The sequence below is a fragment of the Lithobates pipiens genome, unplaced genomic scaffold (assembly GCF_037356315.1).
Source record: "Lithobates pipiens isolate NorthernLeopardFrog02 unplaced genomic scaffold, aLitPip1_a1.2 Scaffold_35, whole genome shotgun sequence".
Classification (NCBI taxonomy): domain Eukaryota; kingdom Metazoa; phylum Chordata; class Amphibia; order Anura; family Ranidae; genus Lithobates; species Lithobates pipiens.
This window is the reverse complement of record NW_027507811.1, coordinates 19074812-19095349: the sequence shown is the minus strand read 5'-3', so window position 1 is coordinate 19095349 and position 20538 is coordinate 19074812. Positions and strand designations below refer to the sequence as shown.

Below are 20538 nucleotides of genomic sequence, written 5' to 3'. Positions count from 1 at the left end.
AGTTCGTTTCAGCTTGAGTACACGAACAGATGGTCGGACATTCTCCTTCAGGATCTCTTGGTAGACAGCAGAATTCATAGTTCCTTTTATCACGGCAAGTCTTCCAGGTCCTGAAGCAGCAAAACAGCCCCAGACCATCACACTACCACCACCATATTTTACTGTTGGTATAATGTTCTTTTTATGAAATGCAGTGTTCCTTCTACGCCAGATATACTTGGACACACACCTTCCAAAGAGTTCCACTTTTGTCTCATCGGTCCACAGAATGTTGTCCCAAAAGTCTTGGGGATCATCAAGATGTGTTGTGGAGAAATTGAGACGAGCTTTGATGTTCTTTTTGCTCAGCAGTGGTTTTCTCCTTGGAACTCTGCCATGCAGGCCATTTTTGCCCAGTCTTTTCCTGATGGTGGAGGCATGAACGCTGACCTTAACTGAGGCAAGCGAGGCCTGCAGTTCCTTGGACGTTGTTGTGGGGTCTTTTGTGACCTCTTGGATGAGTCGTCGCTGCGCTCTTGGGGTAATTTTGGGCGGCTGGCCACTCCTGGGAAGGTTCACCACTGTTCCATGTCTTCGCCATTTGTGGATAATGGCTCTCACTGTGGTTCGCTGGATTCCCAAAGCTTTGGAAATGGCTTTATAACCCTTTCCAGACTGATAGATCTCAATTACTTTCTTTCTCAATTGTTCCTGAATTTCTTTGGGTCTCGGCATGATGTGTAGCTTTTAAGGATCTTCTGGTGGACCTTACTGTGTCAAGCAGCTCCTATTTAAGTGATGCCTTGATTGTGAACAGGTGTGGCAATAATCAGGCCTGGGTGTGGCTAGAGAAATTGAACTCAGGTGTGGACAACCACAGTTATAGTATGTTTTAACAAGGGGGGCAATCACTTTTTCACACAGGGCCATGATGGTTTGGATTTTTTTTCACCTTTAATAATAAACACCTTCATTTACAAATTGCATTTTGTGTTTACTTGTGTTGTCCTTGACTATTGTTTAAATTGGTTTGATGTTCCGAAACACTTAAGTGTGACAAACATGCAAAGGAACAGGAAATGAGGAAGGGGGCAAACACTTTTTCACACCACTGTACATACATATACATATATATACATATATATATATATATATATATATATACATATATATATATACATATATATATACATATATATATATATATATATATATATATATGCTGCAGTAGTATTAGTAGATCTCGAATCCACACACCTGGCCCCAGGAGTCACTTTTTCCCTGATCCTGCTGCTGCCTAGAGTGCCGGTGTCCATAAACTACTCCAGTCATGCCAGCTGCTTCTTTTTTTCTTCTGCCACTGGCGGCCCCGCTCGCTTCACTGCTTCAGAGCAGAGGGAGAGGAATCACGCCGTGGCACCAGGAAACTACATGCTGGCCGGGACTTGAGCCAGCATGAGAAGCGGGCGCGGAAGAGACATTCTTCCGCGCCCGAAATAGAAAAAATAGTCCCTCCCCCTGTCACCACCTGCAGATACTGAGCTCAAAATAAAAAAATAAAAAAAAAAACTCAAAAAGTAACAGGGGAGAAGGGGAGAATGAAGCAGACAGATGTTTGGTCATGGTGGCTGGAGGATTTTTATTTTTTTTCATATTAATTAGTTCTGTGGACAGGTTTCCCGGGCCCCCCCTGCTGGCCAGGCCCGGTACAACAGGGCCAGTTGTACTGGCCTATCAGCGGCCCTGCTTACTGGGTCTTGAGGATGGATCACTGGCCAGAGCTTGCACAGTATGCAATTGAGCTACTGGCCTGTCCTGCATCCAGCGTTCTTTCGGAACGCACCTTCAGTGCTGCTGGTGGCTTTGTTACCGATCACAGGGTGCACCTGTCCACCGAATCAGTTGATCGACTGACCTTCATCAAGATGAATCAGTCTTGGATCACCCACAGCTACCAAGCACCTGAAACTGATGTAACAGAATATTTTTTTTTGAAATATCACATCCCTTCAAGACTGCCTATGCTGATGCTGAGTGACTTTCCTGTTATGTTGATTGTCTATCCTCTTCCTCCTCCGCTGATATGTTGGAAGAACATTTCTGGTTCTGGGTGATGCCTAAGGCCCAATTTTTCTGCCCCTGTTTAACAGGGGCGTTTAAGTACAATTTTTGATGCAATGCTTTGCAGCAGGGCTAATTCCTGTAATCAAACAAGAGTATATGGGAGAGGTTGCAGTGTGGTGGCACCAGCACCAGTGCCTAAGGCCCAATTTTTCTGCCCCTGTTTAACAGGGGCGTTTAATTACAATTTTTGATGCAATGCTTTGCAGCAGGGCTAATTCCTGCAATAAAACAAGAGTATATGGCAGAGGTTGCAGTGTGGTGGCACCAGCACCAGTGCCTAAAGCCCAATTTTTCTGCCCCTGTTTAACAGGGGCGTTTAATTAAAATTTTTGATGCAATGCTTTGCAGTAGGGCTAATTCCTGCAATAAAACTAGAGTATATGGGAGAGGTTGCAGTGTGGTGGCACCAGCACCAGTGCCTAAGGCCAAATTTTTCTGCCACTGTTTAACAGGGACATGTAATTACAATTCTTGATATAATATTTCACAGGAGGGCCCCTTCCTGTGCCCACCCAGAGTAACGGTGAGGACTTATAGTGTTGTGGCACCAGCACCACAACCACCAAAGGTCAATTTTTCTACCACTGTTCAACAATGGCATGTAATTACAATTCTTGATATAATCGTTCACAGCAGGGCGCTCCAGCGCCCACCAAGAGTCACTTTGAGGGCTTACAATGTTGTGGCAAAACCAACACCTTGTTCCGCCATTTCTGCAGAGCATATAGGGAAGGCCCCTACTTTCAAACATCCAACTTACAAACATCTCCTACTTGCAAATGGAAGGAGACAACAGCAAGTGAGATGAAAAAAGATGGACGACAAAACAAATTATACAGGGGTGATAACCCTTCCCTATGTTTTCCAAAAAGCTTAAAAATAGTTTTTTTGACTGGAGCTACACTTTAAAAATGTACCAGTTGAAAATTACAAACAGATTCAACTTAAAGCGGAGGTCCACCCTAAAGTGGACCTTCTGCTCATCGGAACCCTCCCCCCCTCCGGCGCCACAATTGGCACCTTTCAGGGGGGAGGGGGGTGCAGATACCTGTACAGTACAAGTATCTGCACCCACTTTCCCGGGACAGCTCTCTGTGGAAAGGGGCGTAGATTACGCCCCTTTCCGCAAGTGCCCCGCTGCCTGCTGGGAAACACACAGATCCCAGAGGCAGCGGGGACCGTCCTTTTTGTGCAGCGCGACTCGCGCATGCGCAGTAGGGAACCGGGAAAATGATGCCGAAAGGCTCCATTTCCTGATTCCCATACCCAAGATGGTGGCGGCAGCACCTGAGAGACGATCTAGAGATCGGCTTCGGGTGCCGACATCGCGGGCGCGCTGGACAGGTAAGTGTCACTATTTTAAAAGTCAGCAGCTGCAGTATTTGTAGCTGCTGGCTTTTAAAAAAAAAAAAAAACGCGGAGTCCCGGCGGACTCCCGCTTTAACACAACAAACCTACACAGTCCCTGTGTTCTGAGTATATAGGGCCTGGGGGCCACACGCATTTCCTTTTTTTAATATGGGTACAGGGTTCCCCTTAATATGCGTACAAGACCCAAATAGGCTGATAATGGGCAGGGAGGGCTACCCATGCCATTTTTCTCAATGATTTTCAACCATATTGCAGGAACCAGATATAACATTATAACCGCAAGCAGTTTTAAATGGTGTTATTTCCGTTTAATGTCATTTTGTGCAGGGACTGTTCTAAACACGGGAAACACGTGGCACTTCACAGGCATACTACAGACACCCCCCAGGCACCATATTTAAAGGAATATTTCATTTTTTTTTTTCACTTTAATCGTCATTAAAATCAGTGCTCCCGCCAAAACTGCCGTTTTTAAAACTTTTTTTTGCATTGACCCATGTCCCCTGGGGCAGGAGCCAGGTCCCCGAACCCTTTTTAGGACAGTATCTTGCATATTAGCCGTTAAAATTAGCACTTTTAATTTCGAACGTTCGAGTCCCATAGACTTCAATGGGGTTCTAAAGTTCGTACGAATTTGGGGTCCGTTCGAAAGTTCTGGTGCAAACCGAACCGGGGGGTGTTCGGCTCATCCCTATGCTGGAGGCACAAAAAAACCCACTAACTCCTACAGATGCCTTTTTTATAGAACACCAGAGATAAAGGGGTATATACAGATGTATACTGTGCTGTGCTGGAGGCACACACAACTTCCAATAACTCCTGCAGATGGCAAGTGGGCTCAAATAGAGAAGAGCTATGTAGGTGGATATAGCGGTGTGTACTGGGTACAGAGCACGCAGACAGCACGCACAAGCTCCTATCACTACTGACTGCAAGCTCTATTATAAAAGATAGATCACTAGCTATATAGGTGAGGTGAATATACAGAACACCCACTAACTGCTTCAGACGCCAACACACTACACTACGCCACCACGCTGGCAGCCTTATATAGTGTGGGGCGTGTACTACACAGCCTGAGCTATGATTGGCCACAGGCATCCTGCCTGTGGTCAATCATGGCTCTCCTCGCTGCTGGCGCTGTGATTGGCCAAGCATGCGGGGTCACAGTGCATGCTTGGCCAATCATGAGCGAGCAATGCACTGCGATGACGCAGTGCATTGTGGGCCGTGAGCGCCACGCGAATTTGGCGCGAACGGCCCATAACGTTTGGAATTCGCCGAACGGGCGAACAGCAGATGTTCGAGTTGAACGTATGTTCGACTCGAACACGAAGCTCATCCCTAGTGGTGATCATGAACTCTGGCTTGCAATGGTCTAAACTAGACACTAGCACTGGTGTGACAGTGAGCAGGAACACTGTTGCCCGGCTTATACTGGTCCGGTGACACTGGGACTGGTGTGGTGGTTGGGAGAAGCTGGCTGGTAATGCACGCACCCCCTCCCCTCCCTTTCTTCTCCAGGAACCAATGAGAGAACAGCAATAGGTAGATTTACACACAGCCTAAATTGTTGATGCTGTTTTCAAAAAAGGGAAAATATTGGGGACACATTTTGGCTGGGGTCAGCCTCTTGAAATTGGGGACTTCTGGTTACCCTATCCCACCATCCCTGTACATCCCTGCATCCTGGCTCTGCACACGTATTCTTCCCATTATAAAGAATTCTTTCTATAATGTACACCTCCTGTGCCCGTTATGAGGGTTCCCACCAGCCCTCCAGGGCATCCCCAATGCTACACACCTCCTGTGCCCATTATGAGGATTCCCACCAGTCCTACAGGGCATCCCCAATGCTACACACCTCCTGTGCCCATTATGAGGATTCCCACCAGTCCTACAGGGCATCCCCAATGCTACACACCTCCTGTGCCCATTATGAGGGTTCCCGCCAGTCCTACATGGCATTCCCAACTCTGCTCACCTCCTGTGCCCATTATGAGGGTTCCCACCAGTCCTACAGGGCATTCCCAACTCTGCACACCTCCTGTGCCCATTATGAGGATTCCCACCAGTCATACAGGGAATTCCCAACTCTGCACACCTCCTGTGCCCATTATGAGGGTTCCCACCAGTCCTTCAGGGCATTCACAACTCTGCACACCTCCTGTGCCCATTATGAGGGTTCTCACCAGTCCTACAGGGCATTCACAACTCTGAACACCTCCTCTGCCAATTATGAGGGTTCCCACCAGTCCTACAGGGCATTTCCAACTCTGCTCACCTCCTGTGCCCATTATGAGGGTTCCCACCAGTCCTACAGGGCATTCCCAACTCTGCACACCTCCTGTGCCCATTATGAGGGTTACCACCAGTCCTACAGGGCATTCCCAACTCTGCTCACCTCCTGTGCCCATTATGAGGGTTCCCACCAGTCCTACAGGGCATTCCCAACTCTGCACACCTCCTGTGCTCATTATGAGGGTTCCCACCAGTCCTACAGGGCATTCCCAACTCTGCTCACCTCCTGTGCCCATTATGAGGGTTCCCACCAGTCCTACAGGGCATTCCCAACTCTGCACACCTCCTGTGCTCATTATGAGTGTTCCCACTATTCCTACAGGGCATTCCCAGCTCTGCACACCTCCTGTGCCCATTATGAGGGTTACCACCAGTCCTACAGGGCATTCCCAACTCTGCTCACCCCCTGTGCCCATTATGAAGGTTCCCACTAGTCCTTCAGGGCATTCACAACTCTGCACACCTCCTGTGCCCATTATGAGGGTTCCCACCAGTCCTACAGGGCATTCCCAACTCTGCACACCTCCTGTGCTCATTATGAGGGTTCCCACCATTCCTACAGGGCATTCCCAATTCTGTACACCTCCTGTGCCCATTATGAGGGTTCCCACCAGTCCTCCAGGTGGGGTCCCAACTCTGCACACCTCCTCTGCGCATTATGAACGGTTCCCATAATCCTAACACATCTATCTCTGCACACATTATTTTTTCATAAAAATCTACAGACAGTGATAGGACAGAAGAGAAACCCGCCCAAATCAAATACCAAAAAAAAAGTCCCTAGGAAAAACTTTTTTTTTTGCTAAATCTTACACGCTGAAGACTTTTTGAGTATGGCATAATTTAAGTATATTGTTTTTGCAAAGTTTTTGCTGTAATCTGTATATCATACTTGGGTACAAATGTAAAGCCTGGTGCCATTGAGCTAATGAGCAAATTCCATCCTGAAGTTTGAAATACGCAACTCTGGATAAACCACATGACTTTTACAGGTCCCATGCATTACTATTTATTGTGGATAAAACTATTTATATTCAATGGTCATATAAAAGTAACAAATTCAATAAAAAAGCATACACAATGCCTTTAACCATAGATATGCAATAATGTGCAAAATTTATGTAATCTAAAAAAAAAAAAAGTTTAAAAGAAGAATGCTTTCAGAAATAGAAGTGTTAATATTTTATTTTTATTATTGAACAAACTGTAAAGTTAATGAACAGAAGAGAAATCCAAATCCAATCCATATATGGTGTGACCGCCCTTTGCCTTCAAACCACCATCAATTCTTCTAGGTAGACTTGAACAGTTTTTAAAGGAACTCGGCAGGTAGATCCAAACATCTTGCAGAACCAAGTACAGATCTTCTGTGGATGTCGGCTGCCTCAAATCCTTCTGTCTCTTCATGTCATCCCAGATAGAATTTTTTTTTTCATGTGATATTTATTTGCATGTGATATTAAGCAACAAAACTGAAAAACAAACCAAGACACGACTGTTAAAGTATTTAAAAAACACAGTCTGCAGTTTTTATTTTATCCACAAAGTGGTGATCTCACTTATTATTAGTGGAATGCAGAGACAGGAAGTGATGTCATCTACAGACAGGAAGTGATGTCATCTACAGACAGGAAATTCCTAGAGAGAGAAAAATATTTGCAAACAATAGAGGGAGTTATTCCTCCACCCGGCAACAGAGGTGGTAATATGAATTGTTTTACATTTATATCCAGTAATCCCCCCGTCATGTCCATCCTCTTCCTCCATAGTCACTGAGAAGTCCTTCAGATTCTACACTATTATAATATGTACTCAGTTACATATCCAACTGTCCATCCAGAGCCTCCGGTTTATAGACTGGATACATCCTAAATGTAGAACCATTTCTCCAAGTTTTACTCCAGAGTCTCTGGTTTATAGACCGGATACATCCTAAATATAGAACCATTTATCCAACTGTCTATCCAGAGCCTCTGGTTTATAGACCAGATACATCCTAAATATAGAACCATTTATCCAACTGTCCATCCAGAGCCTCTGGTTTATAGACCGGATACATCCTAAATATAGAACCATTTATCCAACTGTCTATCCAGAGCCTCTGGTTTATAGACCAGATACATCCTAAATATAGAACCATTTATCCAACTGTCCATCCAGAGCCTCTGGTTTATAGACTGGATACATCCTAAATATACGGTAGAACCATTTACAGTGCCTTGAAAAAGTATTCATACCCCTCGGAATTTCCCCCATTTTCTCATGTTACAACAAAGAACGTAAATGTATTTTATGGGATTTGATGTGATAGACCAACACAAAGTGGCACATAATTGTGAAGTGGAATACTTCTGGAAAGTCAATACTTTGTAGATCCGCCTTTCTCTGCAATTACAGCTGCAAGTCTTTTTGGGGGATGTCTCTACGAGCTTTGCACATCTAGAGAGGGACATTTTTGCCCATTCTTCTTTGCAAAATATCTCAAGCTCTGTCAGATTGGATGGAGAGTCTGTGAACAGCAATTTTCAAGTCTTGCCACAGATTCTCAATTGGATTTAGGTCTGCACTTTGACTGGACCATTCTAACACATAAATATGTTTTAACCACTTCAGCTCCAGAAGATTTGGCTGCTCAATGACCGGGCCATCTTTCGTGATTCGGTGTTGCGTTGCTTTAACTGACAATTGCGCGGTCGTTGTAACCAAACAAAATTGACATCCTTTTTTCCCCACAAATAGAGCTTTCTTTTGGTGGTATTTGATCACCTCTGCGGCTTTTATTTTTTACGCAATAAACAAAAAAAAAGAGCATCAATTTTGAAAAAAACACAATATTTTGTACTTTTTGCTATAGTAAATATCCCCAATTTATTTATTTTTTTAAAAAGCTAATTTTTTTTCTCAGTTTAGGCTGATATGTGTTCTTCTACACATTTTTGGTATTAAAAATCACAATAAGCCTATATATTGATTGGTTTGTGAAAAAGTTCTAACGTCTACAAAATAGCGGATAGATTTATGTAATTTTTATTTACTTAAATTTTTTTACTAGTAATGGCAGTAATCAGCGTTTTTTATCGGGACTTCAACATTGCGGCAGAGAGATTGGACACTTCTGACACATTTCTGGGGCCATTGACAATTATACAGCGATCAGTGCTATAAAAATGCACTGATTACTGTGTAAATGTCACTGGCAGGAAAGGGGGTTAACACTAGGGGGCGATCAAGGGGTTAACTGTGTTCCCTCATGTGTGTTCTAACTGTAGGGGGATGGGAGTGACTAGAGGAAATGACAGATCATTGTTCCAGCTGGTAGGAACTCACGATCTGTCTCTCCTCTCCTCACAGAACAGGGATTTGTGTGTTTACACACACACACACACACGTCCCTGTTCTGGCTCTCTTGCCTGCAATCGTGCATCGGCACCGCCTCAGTGCTATTCCACTTAAAGGGTCCGATGTACAGCTACGATGGTTCGTGGGATCGTGCTGACCTCCCATAGTATAATGACAGCAGCTTGTCAGCAAGCGGTTAATCTATGCCATTCTATTGTAGCTCTAGCTGTATGTTTAGGGTTATTGTCCTGCTGGAAGGTGAACCTCCGCCCCAGTCTCAAGTCTGGTCTACAGGTTTAACAGGTTTTCTTCTAAGATTGTCCTGTATTTGGCTCCATCCATCTTCCCATCAACTCTGACCAGCTTCCCTGTCCCTGCTGAAGAAAAGCATCCCCAGAACATGATGGTGCCACCACCATGTTTCACAGTGGGGATTAGGGATGAGCTTTGTGTTCGAGTCGAACGTACGTTCGACTCGAACATTGGCTGTTCGTCCGTTCGGCGAAATCCGAACATTTTGGTCCGTTCGCGTCAAATTCGCGTGGCGCTCACGGCCCACAATGCACTGCGATGGCGCAGTGCATTGCTGGCTCATGATTGGCCAAGCATGCACTGTGACCCCGCATGCTTGGCCAATCGCAGCGCCAGCAGCGAGGAGAGTCATGATTGGCCACAGGCAGGATGCCTGTGGCCAATCATAGCTCAGGCTGTGTAGTGCACGCCCCACACTATATAAGGCCGCCATCGCGGCAGCCTCGTGTAGTGTCTTGGCGTCTGAAGCAGTGGGTGTTCTGTGTACCTTCAACACAGTACACACCGATCGTTTTCGGCCGATTTTCTATCTTGCTGTTGTGTAGTGGTTATTGTCTGCGTGCCCTGACCGCAGTATACACCGCTATATTCACCTCACCTATATAGCTAGTGATCTATCTTTAATAATAGAGCTTGCAGTCAGTAGTGTTAGGAGATAGTGCGTGCTGTCTGCGTGCTCTGTACCCAGTACATACCGCTATATCCACCTACATAGCTGTTCTCTATTTGAGCCCACTTGCCATCTGCAGGAGTTATTGGAAGTTGTGTGTGCCTCCAGCACAGCACAGTATACATCTGTATATACCCCTTTATCTCTGGTGTTCTATAATAAAGGCATCTGCAGGAGTTAGTGGGTGTTGTGTGCCTCCAGCACAATATACACTACCCAACTTCTGTTTTACCCAACTCCCTTCAGGCCATTACCATGTCTGGAAGGCCAGCAAGGAGAGGCAGACAGGCGCGAGCCGATAAAAGAGGGCAAGCAGGCTCTGTGTCTAGAGACAACAGTGCTGGTCGTGGACGCGGTGCATTGTCATCAGCACGTGGCCATGGGACATGCTTGTCCTTCTTTTCGGCAGCTGGACATGTTGAACCGCAACATGCCAACGACTTGGTAGAGTGGATGACCAAGCCCTCTTCATCCTCCTCATCCTCTCTCACCCAGTCTCAGGGTAGTAGCAAAGCAGCTGCCAACGCATCGTCTTCCCTCCTCTCAATGTCATCATCAGTGACTCCTTCCCTAGACCCACCACGTCCTCCTATGGAGTATCCTGAACTCTTTGAGCACAGTGTTGGGTACATGCTCCAGGAGGATGCCCAGTGTTTTGTGGGCTCTGATGATGACACTCAGCTAGAGGAAGGCAGTAGCGTGAGCGCAGAGAGAGGGGATGCTCAAGAAGGACAGCAATCTGGCAGTCATGTTCCACAAGCTGCAGCATACTGCCAGGTTTGCTACAGCGATGAAGAGGGAGGGGATGATGAGGGCACTGACTCCACGTGGGTGCCTGGAAGGAGGGAGGAGGAGGAGGAGGAGGCACATGTCCAACGAGGCAGGATGCCCTCCGGGGGCCAGCTTAGGGGCAGCACACCGACTGAATCACACCGCAGAGCTCCGCCTGTGCAGAGCGCTGCCTCTGCGCGTTATTCTAAAAGTTCTTTGGTGTGGGCCTTTTTTGAGACGAGTGCATCAGATCGCACTGCTGCTATTTGCAACATATGTCTCAAGCGTATCTCACGTGGCCAAAACATCAGCCGCTTGGGCACCACATGCTTGACCAGACATATGTTGACCTGCCATGCAGCTCGTTGGCAAGCGTACCTCAAAGACCCACACCAAAGAACAAAGCGGACCTCTCCTTGCTCCTCATCAGCTGGCATCTCCAACCCCACTAGACCTTCAGTCCTCTCTGAAACCTGCTCTGAGAGGAATGAAGGTGTAGAATTAGGTGTGTCACAGCCAAGTGCTTCCGGGAACTCTGCTAGCGGTACACCCACGTCCGATTATAGCAGGCAAATGTCCCTGCCCCAGCTGCTGGACCGGCGGAAGAAGTTCACTCCCAGCCATCCACATGCCCAGTGGTTGAATACTAGCTTGGCTAAATTGCTAGCACTTCAACTGCTGCCTTTTCAGTTGGTAGACTCGGCCCCCTTCCGTGAGTTTGTACAATGTGCGGTTCCTCAGTGGCAGGTCCCCAAACGCCACTTTTTCTCACGGAAGGCGATTCCGGCTCTCTACCGGCATGTGGAAGGCAATGTCCTTGCCTCGCTGGACAGGGCGGTCAGCGGTAAGGTGCATATTACCGCTGACTCATGATCCAGCAGGCATGGACAGGGACGTTACCTGTCTTTCACGGCCCATTGGGTCACTCTTCTGGCAGCTGGGAAGGATGCAGGACAAGGTGCAGTGTTGGAGGTTGTTCCGCCACCACGCCTCCAAAATGCTACTATTGGTTGTGACACACCTCTCTCCTCCACCCCCTCCTCTTCTTCTTCCTCCATGGCCTCTTCCAGTGCTCTGTCCTCAGAACCAGCGGTGCTCCGTAGGCGTTCCAGGGGCTACGCAAGTACGCAGGCAAAACGATGCCATGCCGTGCTTGCGCTGGTTTGTTTGGGGGACAGGAGCCACACTGGGGCGGATGTTTTGTCAGCTCTGCAGGGGCAGGCCGAGAGGTGGTTGACGCCACGCCAGCTTAAGCCAGGAATGGTGGTTTGCGACGATGGCACCAACCTCCTCTCCGCCCTCCGACAGGGACAACTGACCCATGTGCCCAGTGTAGCTCACGTCCTTAACCTGGTGGTGCAGCGGTTCTTGGGCAGGTACCCCGGCTTACAGGATGTCCTGAAGCAGGCCAGGAAAGTCTGTGTGCATTTCCGCCGATCATTTAATGCCTGTGCTCGGCTGGCTGAGCTCCAAAAGGAGTTGAACCTGCCCAAGAAGCGCCCTATATGTGACATGCCCACCAGATGGAACTCAACATTGGCCATGCTGCAGCGGCTGCACACGCAGCAGAGGGCCATCAATGAGTACCTGTGCGACTACGGCACCAGGACAGGGTCAGGGGAGCTTGGTTTTTTCTCACCACGCCAGTGGGGCATGATCAGGGATGCATGCACTGTCCTGTCACCGTTTGAGGAGGCCACAAGGATGGTGAGCAGTGACAGTGCATGCACCAGTGACACTGTACCTCTTGTCCACCTCTTGGAGCATACGCTGCGTGGAATAATGGACAGGGCACTTGAGGCAGAACAGAGGCAGGAAGAGGAGGACTTCCTTGCCTCTCAAGGCCCCCTTTATCCAGACAGTGTTCCTGCTGTGCCACCCATCACACAGGAAGAGGATGAAGAGGAGGAAGAGGAGGAGGAGGATGATTGTGTCAGCATGGAGGTGGAGGCTGGCACTCAGCATCAGCATCAGCAGCAGCAGCAGCAGTCTTGTAGGGATGATTCACAGTCCCAAGAAACACGTGGACTTGTACGTGGCTGGGAGGAGGTAGCTGCGGATCATGTTGTCCTTAGTGACCCAGAGGACTCCGGACCGAATGCCTCAGCTAACCTACGCTGCATGGCCTCCCTGATCCTGCAAAGCCTGCGGAAGGATCCTCGTATTCTTCGGATCAAGGAGAGGGACCATTACTGGCTGGCCACTCTCCTTGATCCACGGTACAAGGGTAAGGTTGCCGACCTTATCTTGCCATCGCAGAGGGAGCAGAGGATGAGACATCTCCGGGAGGCCTTGCAGAAAGGTCTGTGCAACGCGTTCCCAGAGACTGGGAGGTTACAAACTCCTGGTCCTGGACAACGTGTTGCTGAGGCATCGGTCAGAAGGAGCGGTGGAGAAGGTGGCCGTCTGACTGATGCTTTCAGACAATTTTTTAGTCTGCAGCCCCAAGGTATGATCGGTTCCAGCACCAATCGCCAGCGTCTGATTTACATGGTGCAGGAATACCTAGGGGCAAGGTCAGACTTGGACACCTTTCCCACCGAAAATCCTCTGGCTTACTGGGTCTTGAGGATGGATCACTGGCCAGAGCTTGCACAGTATGCAATTGAGCTACTGGCCTGTCCTGCATCCAGCGTTCTTTCGGAACGCACCTTCAGTGCTGCTGGTGGCTTTGTTACCGATCACAGGGTGCGCCTGTCCACCGAATCAGTTGATCGACTGACCTTCATCAAGATGAATCAGTCTTGGATCACCCACAGCTACCAAGCACCTGAAGCTGATGTAACCGAATAATTTTTTTTGAAATACCACATCCCTTCAAGACTGCCTATGCTGATGCTGAGTGACTGTCCTGTTATGTTGATTGTCTATCCTCTTCCTCCTCCGCTGATATGTTGGAAGAACATTTCTGGTTCTGGTTGATGCCATCAGCCCAATTTTTCTGCCCCTGTTTAACAGGGGCGTTTAAGTACAATTTTTGATGGAATGCTTTGCAGCAGGGCTAATTCCTGCAATCAAACAAGAGTATATGGGAGAGGTTGCAGTGTGGTGGCACCAGCACCAGTGCCTAAGGCCCAATTTTTCTGCCCCTGTTTAACAGGGGCGTTTAATTACAATTTTTGATGCAATGCTTTGCAGCAGGGCTAATTCCTGCATTAAAACTAGAGTATATGGGAGAGGTTGCAGTGTGGTGGCACCAGCACCAGTGCCTAAGGCCCAATTTTTCTGCCCCTGTTTAACAGGGGCGTGTAATTACAATTCTTGATATAATATTTCACAGGAGGGCCCCTTCCTGTGCCCACCCAGAGTAACGGTGAGGACTTATAGTGTTGTGGCACCAGCACCACAACCACCAAAGGTCAATTTTTCTACCACTGTTCAACAATGGCATGTAATTAAAAATTCTTGATATAATCGTTCACAGCAGGGCGCTCCAGCGCCCACCAAGAGTCACTTTGAGGGATTACAATGTTGTGGCAAAACCAACACCTTGTTCCGCCATTTCTGCAGAGCATATAGGGCAGGCCCCTACTTTCAAACATCCAATTTACAAACATCTCCTACTTGCAAACGGAAGGAGACAACAGCAAGTGAGATGAAAAAAGATGGACGACAAAACAAATTATACAGGGGTGATAACCCTTCCCTATGTTTTCCAAAAAGCTTAAAAATCGTTTTTTTGACTGGAACTACACTTTAAAAATGTACCAGTTGAAAATTACAAACAGATTCAACTTAACACAACAGACCTACACAGTCCCTGTCTTGTTTGCACCGCCTGTATACTGCTGTTCTGAGTATATAGGGCCTGGGAGCCACACGCATTTCCTTTTTTTAATATGGGTACGGGGTTCCCCTTAATATGCGTACAAGACCTAAAGGGGCTGGTAATGGGCAGGGAGGGCTACCCATGCCATTTTTCTCAATGATTTTCAACCATATTGCAGGAACCAGATATAACATTAAAACCGCAAGCAGTTTTAAATGGTGTTATTTCCGTTTAATGTCATTTTGTGCAGGGACTGTTCTAAACACGGGAAACACGTGGCACTGCACAGGCATACTACAGACACCCCCCAGACACCATATTTAAAGGAATATTTCACTTTTTTTTTTTCACTTTAATCGTCATTAAAACGGCCATTTTTAAAAACATTTTAGGCATTGGCCCATGTCCCCTGGGGCAGGAGCCAGGTCCCCAAACCCTTTTTAGGACAGTATCTTGCATATTAGCCGTTAAAATTAGCACTTTTCATTTCGAACGTTCGAGTCCCATAGACTTCAATGGGGTTCTAACGTTCGTACGAATTTGGGGTCCGTTCGAAAGTTCTGGTGCGAACCGAACCGAGGGGTGTTCGGCTCATCCCTAGTGGGGATGGTGTGTTCAGGGTGATGTGCAGTACTAGTTTTCCGCCACACATAATGTTTTGTTTTTAGGCCAAAACGTTAAATTTTGGTCTCATCTGACCAGAGCACCTTCTTCCACATGTTTGCTGTGTCACCCACATAGCTTCTCACAAAGTGCAATAAGGACTTCTTTTGGCTTTCTTTCAACAATAACTTAATTCTTGTCACTCTTCCATAAAGGGCAGATTTGTGGAGAGCACAACTAATAGTTGTCCTGTGGACAGGTTCTCCCACCTGAGCTGTGGATCTCTGCAGCTCCTCCAGAGTTCCCATGGACCTCTTGGCTGCTTCTCTGATGAATGCTCTCCTTGCCCGGCCTGTCAGTTTAGGTGGACGGCCATGTCTTGGTAGGTTTGCAGTTGTGCCACACTCTTTCCATTTTCAGATGATGGATTGAACAGTGCTTCGTGAGATGTCCAAACTTGGGATATGTTTTTATAACCTAACCCTGCTTTATACTTCTCCACAACTTTATCTCTCACCTGCCTGGTGTTTCCTTGGCCTTCATAATGCTGTTTGTTCACTAAGATTCTCTAACAAACCTCTGAGGGATTCACAGAACAGCTGTATTTATACTGAGATTAAAGCAGAGTTCCACCCAAAAGTGGCTCCTTTCTTGGGGGGGGGGGGGGGGGTGGATAGCATTCTATCCTCACGTCCAGGAGACCAGACCGCAGTGAATTATGTAGGCGTCTCGGCTTCCTCCTCCTTTCCCCGCCAACGGGCCAATTGGAGAACGCAAAGGTGCCACGCGCATGCGCAGTAGGGTCCCAGCGTGAAGCCGTAATTCTACACTTTTCAGATCTTTATTTGTAAAAAAAAATTGAAAACCATTCATCATTTTCCCTCCACTTCACAATTATGTGCCACTTTGTGTTGGTCCATCACATAAAATCCCAATAAAATATATTTACATTTTTGCTTGTAACATGACAAAATGTGGAAAAATTCAAGGGGTATGAATACTTTTTCAAGGCATTGTATCCCACTATCCATCCAGAGCCTCTGGTTTATAGACTAGATACATGCTGGACAGGGATTCAAAGGAAATCTCCACAACCAGGACACAGAAGAATACCTTGAAAGAAGTCCTAGCTCCTCCTCAGTCATACTAAGCCTAACATGAAAGATTTTGGTAGGGATTGTTATTTAAATGGAATTTACGATGGAGGAACTCTGTGCAGACATTATTCATCCCAGTACAGTCCACATAATTCTCAGTTTATTATCCATCTACAGAGAGGAGAGTCCTGTATAGATCACATGACCACATCAATGAAGCTGGAGATGGGCCAAAATCACATGACTGAAAGGATATTTAACCTCACCCTGGAGATCATCTACCTGCTGACCGGAGAGGTGAGGAGGATTCTGGGAGTGTTTAATCATTCTTAACTCTATTAATAATACACAGACCTGCCTTGTTAGGTGAGGAGGATTCTGATATACTATTTATTGATGTATATTACAGGACTGTACTGTAGTTATGAAGTCATCTATTGAGAATAATACAAGAAGGAGAAGTCACCGCTTGTCCACAAGACAAAGACAAGGCTCCATCACCAAGCATCCACCAACGCTCCTAACCCTACAGAAAACTAATGATCATAAGATTCTAGAAGTCACCAAGAAGATCACTGAGCTGCTGACAGGAGAGGTGAGCGGTGCCGGGAATTCTGGGACATTATCCAGTAACAGACAAGGGATGTGTCTGGATGGTGACTGTATCATTGTGTGTGTCAGGTTCCTATAAGGTGTCAGGATGTCACTGTCTATTTCTCCATGGAGGAGTGGGAGTATTTAGAAGGACACAAGGATCTCTACAAGGACGTCATGATGGACAATCAGCCACCCCTCACATCACCGGGTAAGAGGAGACTTTATTGTAAAGGAGAGAGCAGTACGGAGGGTCCACCTAGATCCCCCATCATCTGATAAACACATAGAAACAATGTATTCAGTCAGTGTGTGTGTTTCCTACAGATGGATCCAGTAATGGGAACCCACCAAAGAGATGTCCCCATCCTCTGTATACTCAGGATTCCACACAGAAAGATCGCACCAGCCCTCATTTATATACATGTATATAGTCATATAGAATGAGGCTATCCCTCATCCACATAGCTCTAAAAACAAGGCAACCCTTCCATATACAAAGGTTGTTTTTTGTAGTCACTTTCAAAGTTTGCAGCTCATTTACAAACTACAGATCTCACATCCTTCTGTAAAGGAAATGCTGATAAACAATAACTGTTGACAGCAATAACATCATCGATGTACCCACCCCACCACCAAATGTATCATGTGTATTGTGCCCAACAAGTGAAGTGGAGATACCGTACTCCATATGAAAGGTCCATCTCGATCCCCCAATATAATATCACATTCCCAACAAATGAGGAGGAGATACTTGCATTACTGCAAGTTTAACGCTGTATATTTCAGTGCGTTACCTACTGTTTAACGCAGTATAGTTCAGTGCGTTACTGCAAGTTTAACACTGTATATTTCAGTGCGTTATGTAATGCATTTAATGCAGTATATTTCTGTGCATTAGTGCACGTTTAACGCAGTATATTTCAGTGAGTTACTGCAAGTTTGATGCTGTTTATTTTAGTGCATTACTGCAAGTTTAACGCTGTATAATTGAGTGTGTTACCTTCCATTTAAAGCAGTATATTTCAGTGCATTACATGCCATTTAACGCAGTTAAGTTCAGTGCATTACTGCGGCTAAAACGCAGTATAGTTCAGTGCATTACTGCAAGGTTAATGCAGTATATATCAGTGCATTACCTGCGGTTTAACACAGTATATTTAAGTGCGTTATATGTTGTTTAACGCAGTATAGTTCAGTGCATTAGTGCACGCTTAACGCAGTATATTTCAGTGTGTGACTGCAAGTTTGACTCCGTATATTTCTGTGCATTACTGCATGTTTGATGCAGTATATTGCAGTGTCTCAGTGCAGTTCTACTGCAGTATATGGTGTGTTTGTGTAGTGAGTACTCAAGTTAAAGTGCACCAAACACCACATTCCATTGATTAAAGTGGATCCATGTACACATTTCCACATCTTTATTACATTATGTCTGGGTGGACAACAAAGGAGTGGCAGATGTTCCCATGGCACTGTGAGGGGGCCAGCAGTTTATGTGTCCACAGGCAAAGGTGGATGTGGTCAGTCCTCAGGCAGAGCATAATTTCCTCTGTTTAGTGATTTTGCCCGTGCTATCCAGCCACAGCATGCAGAGGAGGTGGTGGACTAGCTTACTAAACCATCCTCATCCTCTGTCACCCAAGCACAGACTAGTGCGCAGTCCACTGTAGCTGCCAAAGTGGCTAAACCTGCATCATTGTTCACAGCTATTTCTGCCATAGCCCCAGCATCAGGCATGGAGGAGTCAGCTCCATATATGAGCTATTCTTAGATCACTGACTCGACTTGGGGGCCGGATAGAGCAGAGGAGGAAAGTGAGGGTGAGGCACAACCCCCCCACCCACTTCCCACAGCTCAGCTGTCTGGGCTTTTTTTACTACATGTGTATCCAATCGCACTGTTGCAATTTTGCAAACTTTGTTTCAAGCACATCAAGCGTGGCTAAAACACAAGCAATTTGTGTACCACATGCTTGACAAAGCATTTAACCTCCCACCACTCATCCCATTGGCAAGAGCACCTGAAAGCCTCACAAAAGGGTCCAATTCTGTTCCTACTCCTTACTCATTTAAAAATTATGCTTTTTACAAACTTTGTTTTCATTGATACATGTCCCCCAGGGCAGTACTCGGACCCAGAACCATTGTATGCCCAATTACTTGAATATAAGCCTTCAAAATGGGCAATTTAGATTTTTTCAGTTCGGGTCCCATATGGGACTCGTTATTCGGTTCTGAACTTTCACGATATTCGAAACTTATGGTGCAAACCGAACAAGGGGTCATTTAGCCCATCTGTACTGTACACCATATGAAAGGTCCATCTTCATTTTTCAATATAACATGTTTTCAAGAAATGAGGAGGAGATACTGTACACCATATGAAAAGTGCATCTTCATTCATATGGTACACCATATGAAAGGTCCATCTCCATTCCTCAATATAACGTCATGTTCCCAACAAATGAGGAGGAGATACTGTACATCATATGAAAGGTCCATCTCCATTCCTCAATATAACGTCATGTTCCCAACAAATGAGGAGGAGATACTTTACACCATATGAAAGGTCCATCTCCATTCCTCAATATAATGTCATGTTCCCAACAAATGAGGAGGAGATACTGTACACCATATGAAAGGTCCATCTCCATTCCTCAATATAACATCATGTTCCCGACAAATGAGGAGGAGATACTGTACACCATATGAAAGCTCCATCTCCATTCCTCAATATAACGTCATGTTCCCAACAAATGAGGAGGAGATACTGTACACCATATGAAAGGTCCATCTCCATTCCTCTATATAATTCATGTTCTGAACAAATGAGGAGGAGATACTGTACACCATATGAAAGGTCCATCTCCATTCCTCAATATAACGTCATGTTCCCAACAAATGAGGAGGAGATACTGTACACCATATGAAAGGTCCATCTCCATTCCTCAATATAATGTCATGTTCCCAACAAATGAGGAGGAGATACTGTACACCATATGAAAGGTCCATCTCCATTCCTTAATTTAACGCCATGTTTTCAAGAAATTAGGTGGAGGAAGGTCCATCTTCTTTCTCAATTTCCAACATGAAAGTGGTACAAAAGTGGTACAAAAAAGAAAGTTCCAAGTGCACCAACCACTTATTAAACTCTGGAAGAATTTTGCACACGAGAACAGAAGAGACATAGCACTGTTCACTTTGTGTTTGGAGCTCTGGACACTTTCGCTTGATTTGTATTCATGTTTTTCTCTTCTAATTGCCCCCAAATCCATGCCGGAGCTCTTATAGATTATTTGGTGAAGGACCAACATATATGACTCCCGAATGGAAGGTTATAACATTTAATGGTAAATTGTTTCCCAACAGGTGGACACAATGTCCGGAATACCTCTGAGGAACATCTCATTGTATCTCCAGATTATAATACAGAAGATAATAACATTGTACAATATTCTCCAGGAGGAAATCCCGTTACTCCAAATATACATCCCAGACCTTCCCAATTGGGGGGATCAATGGATCCCTCTAATCCTGAGGAATCTTCTGATGGATCACACACCAAGACTATAGGATCTCACACTACAGATACTTCAATAGATCCTT

General features: G+C 46.0%; 3 protein-coding genes across 3 annotated transcripts in view; all 3 read left to right on the top strand.

Moving 5' to 3' along the window:
• Positions 1-20538, top strand: part of LOC143955186 (uncharacterized) — a 141960-nt gene that overhangs the window by 45899 nt on the left and 75523 nt on the right.
• The window catches only part of LOC143956402 (uncharacterized), a 48985-nt gene that overhangs the window by 23866 nt on the left and 4581 nt on the right, over positions 1-20538 (top strand). The window lies entirely within an intron of this gene.
• On the top strand, positions 16220-20505 carry LOC143955403 (uncharacterized). The gene is made up of 3 exons (XM_077465457.1): positions 16220-16633; positions 16746-16931; positions 20302-20505. The coding sequence occupies exons 1-3, from the start codon at positions 16397-16399 to the stop codon at positions 20503-20505; spliced, it is 627 nt and encodes a 208-aa protein (XP_077321583.1). The 5' UTR covers positions 16220-16396.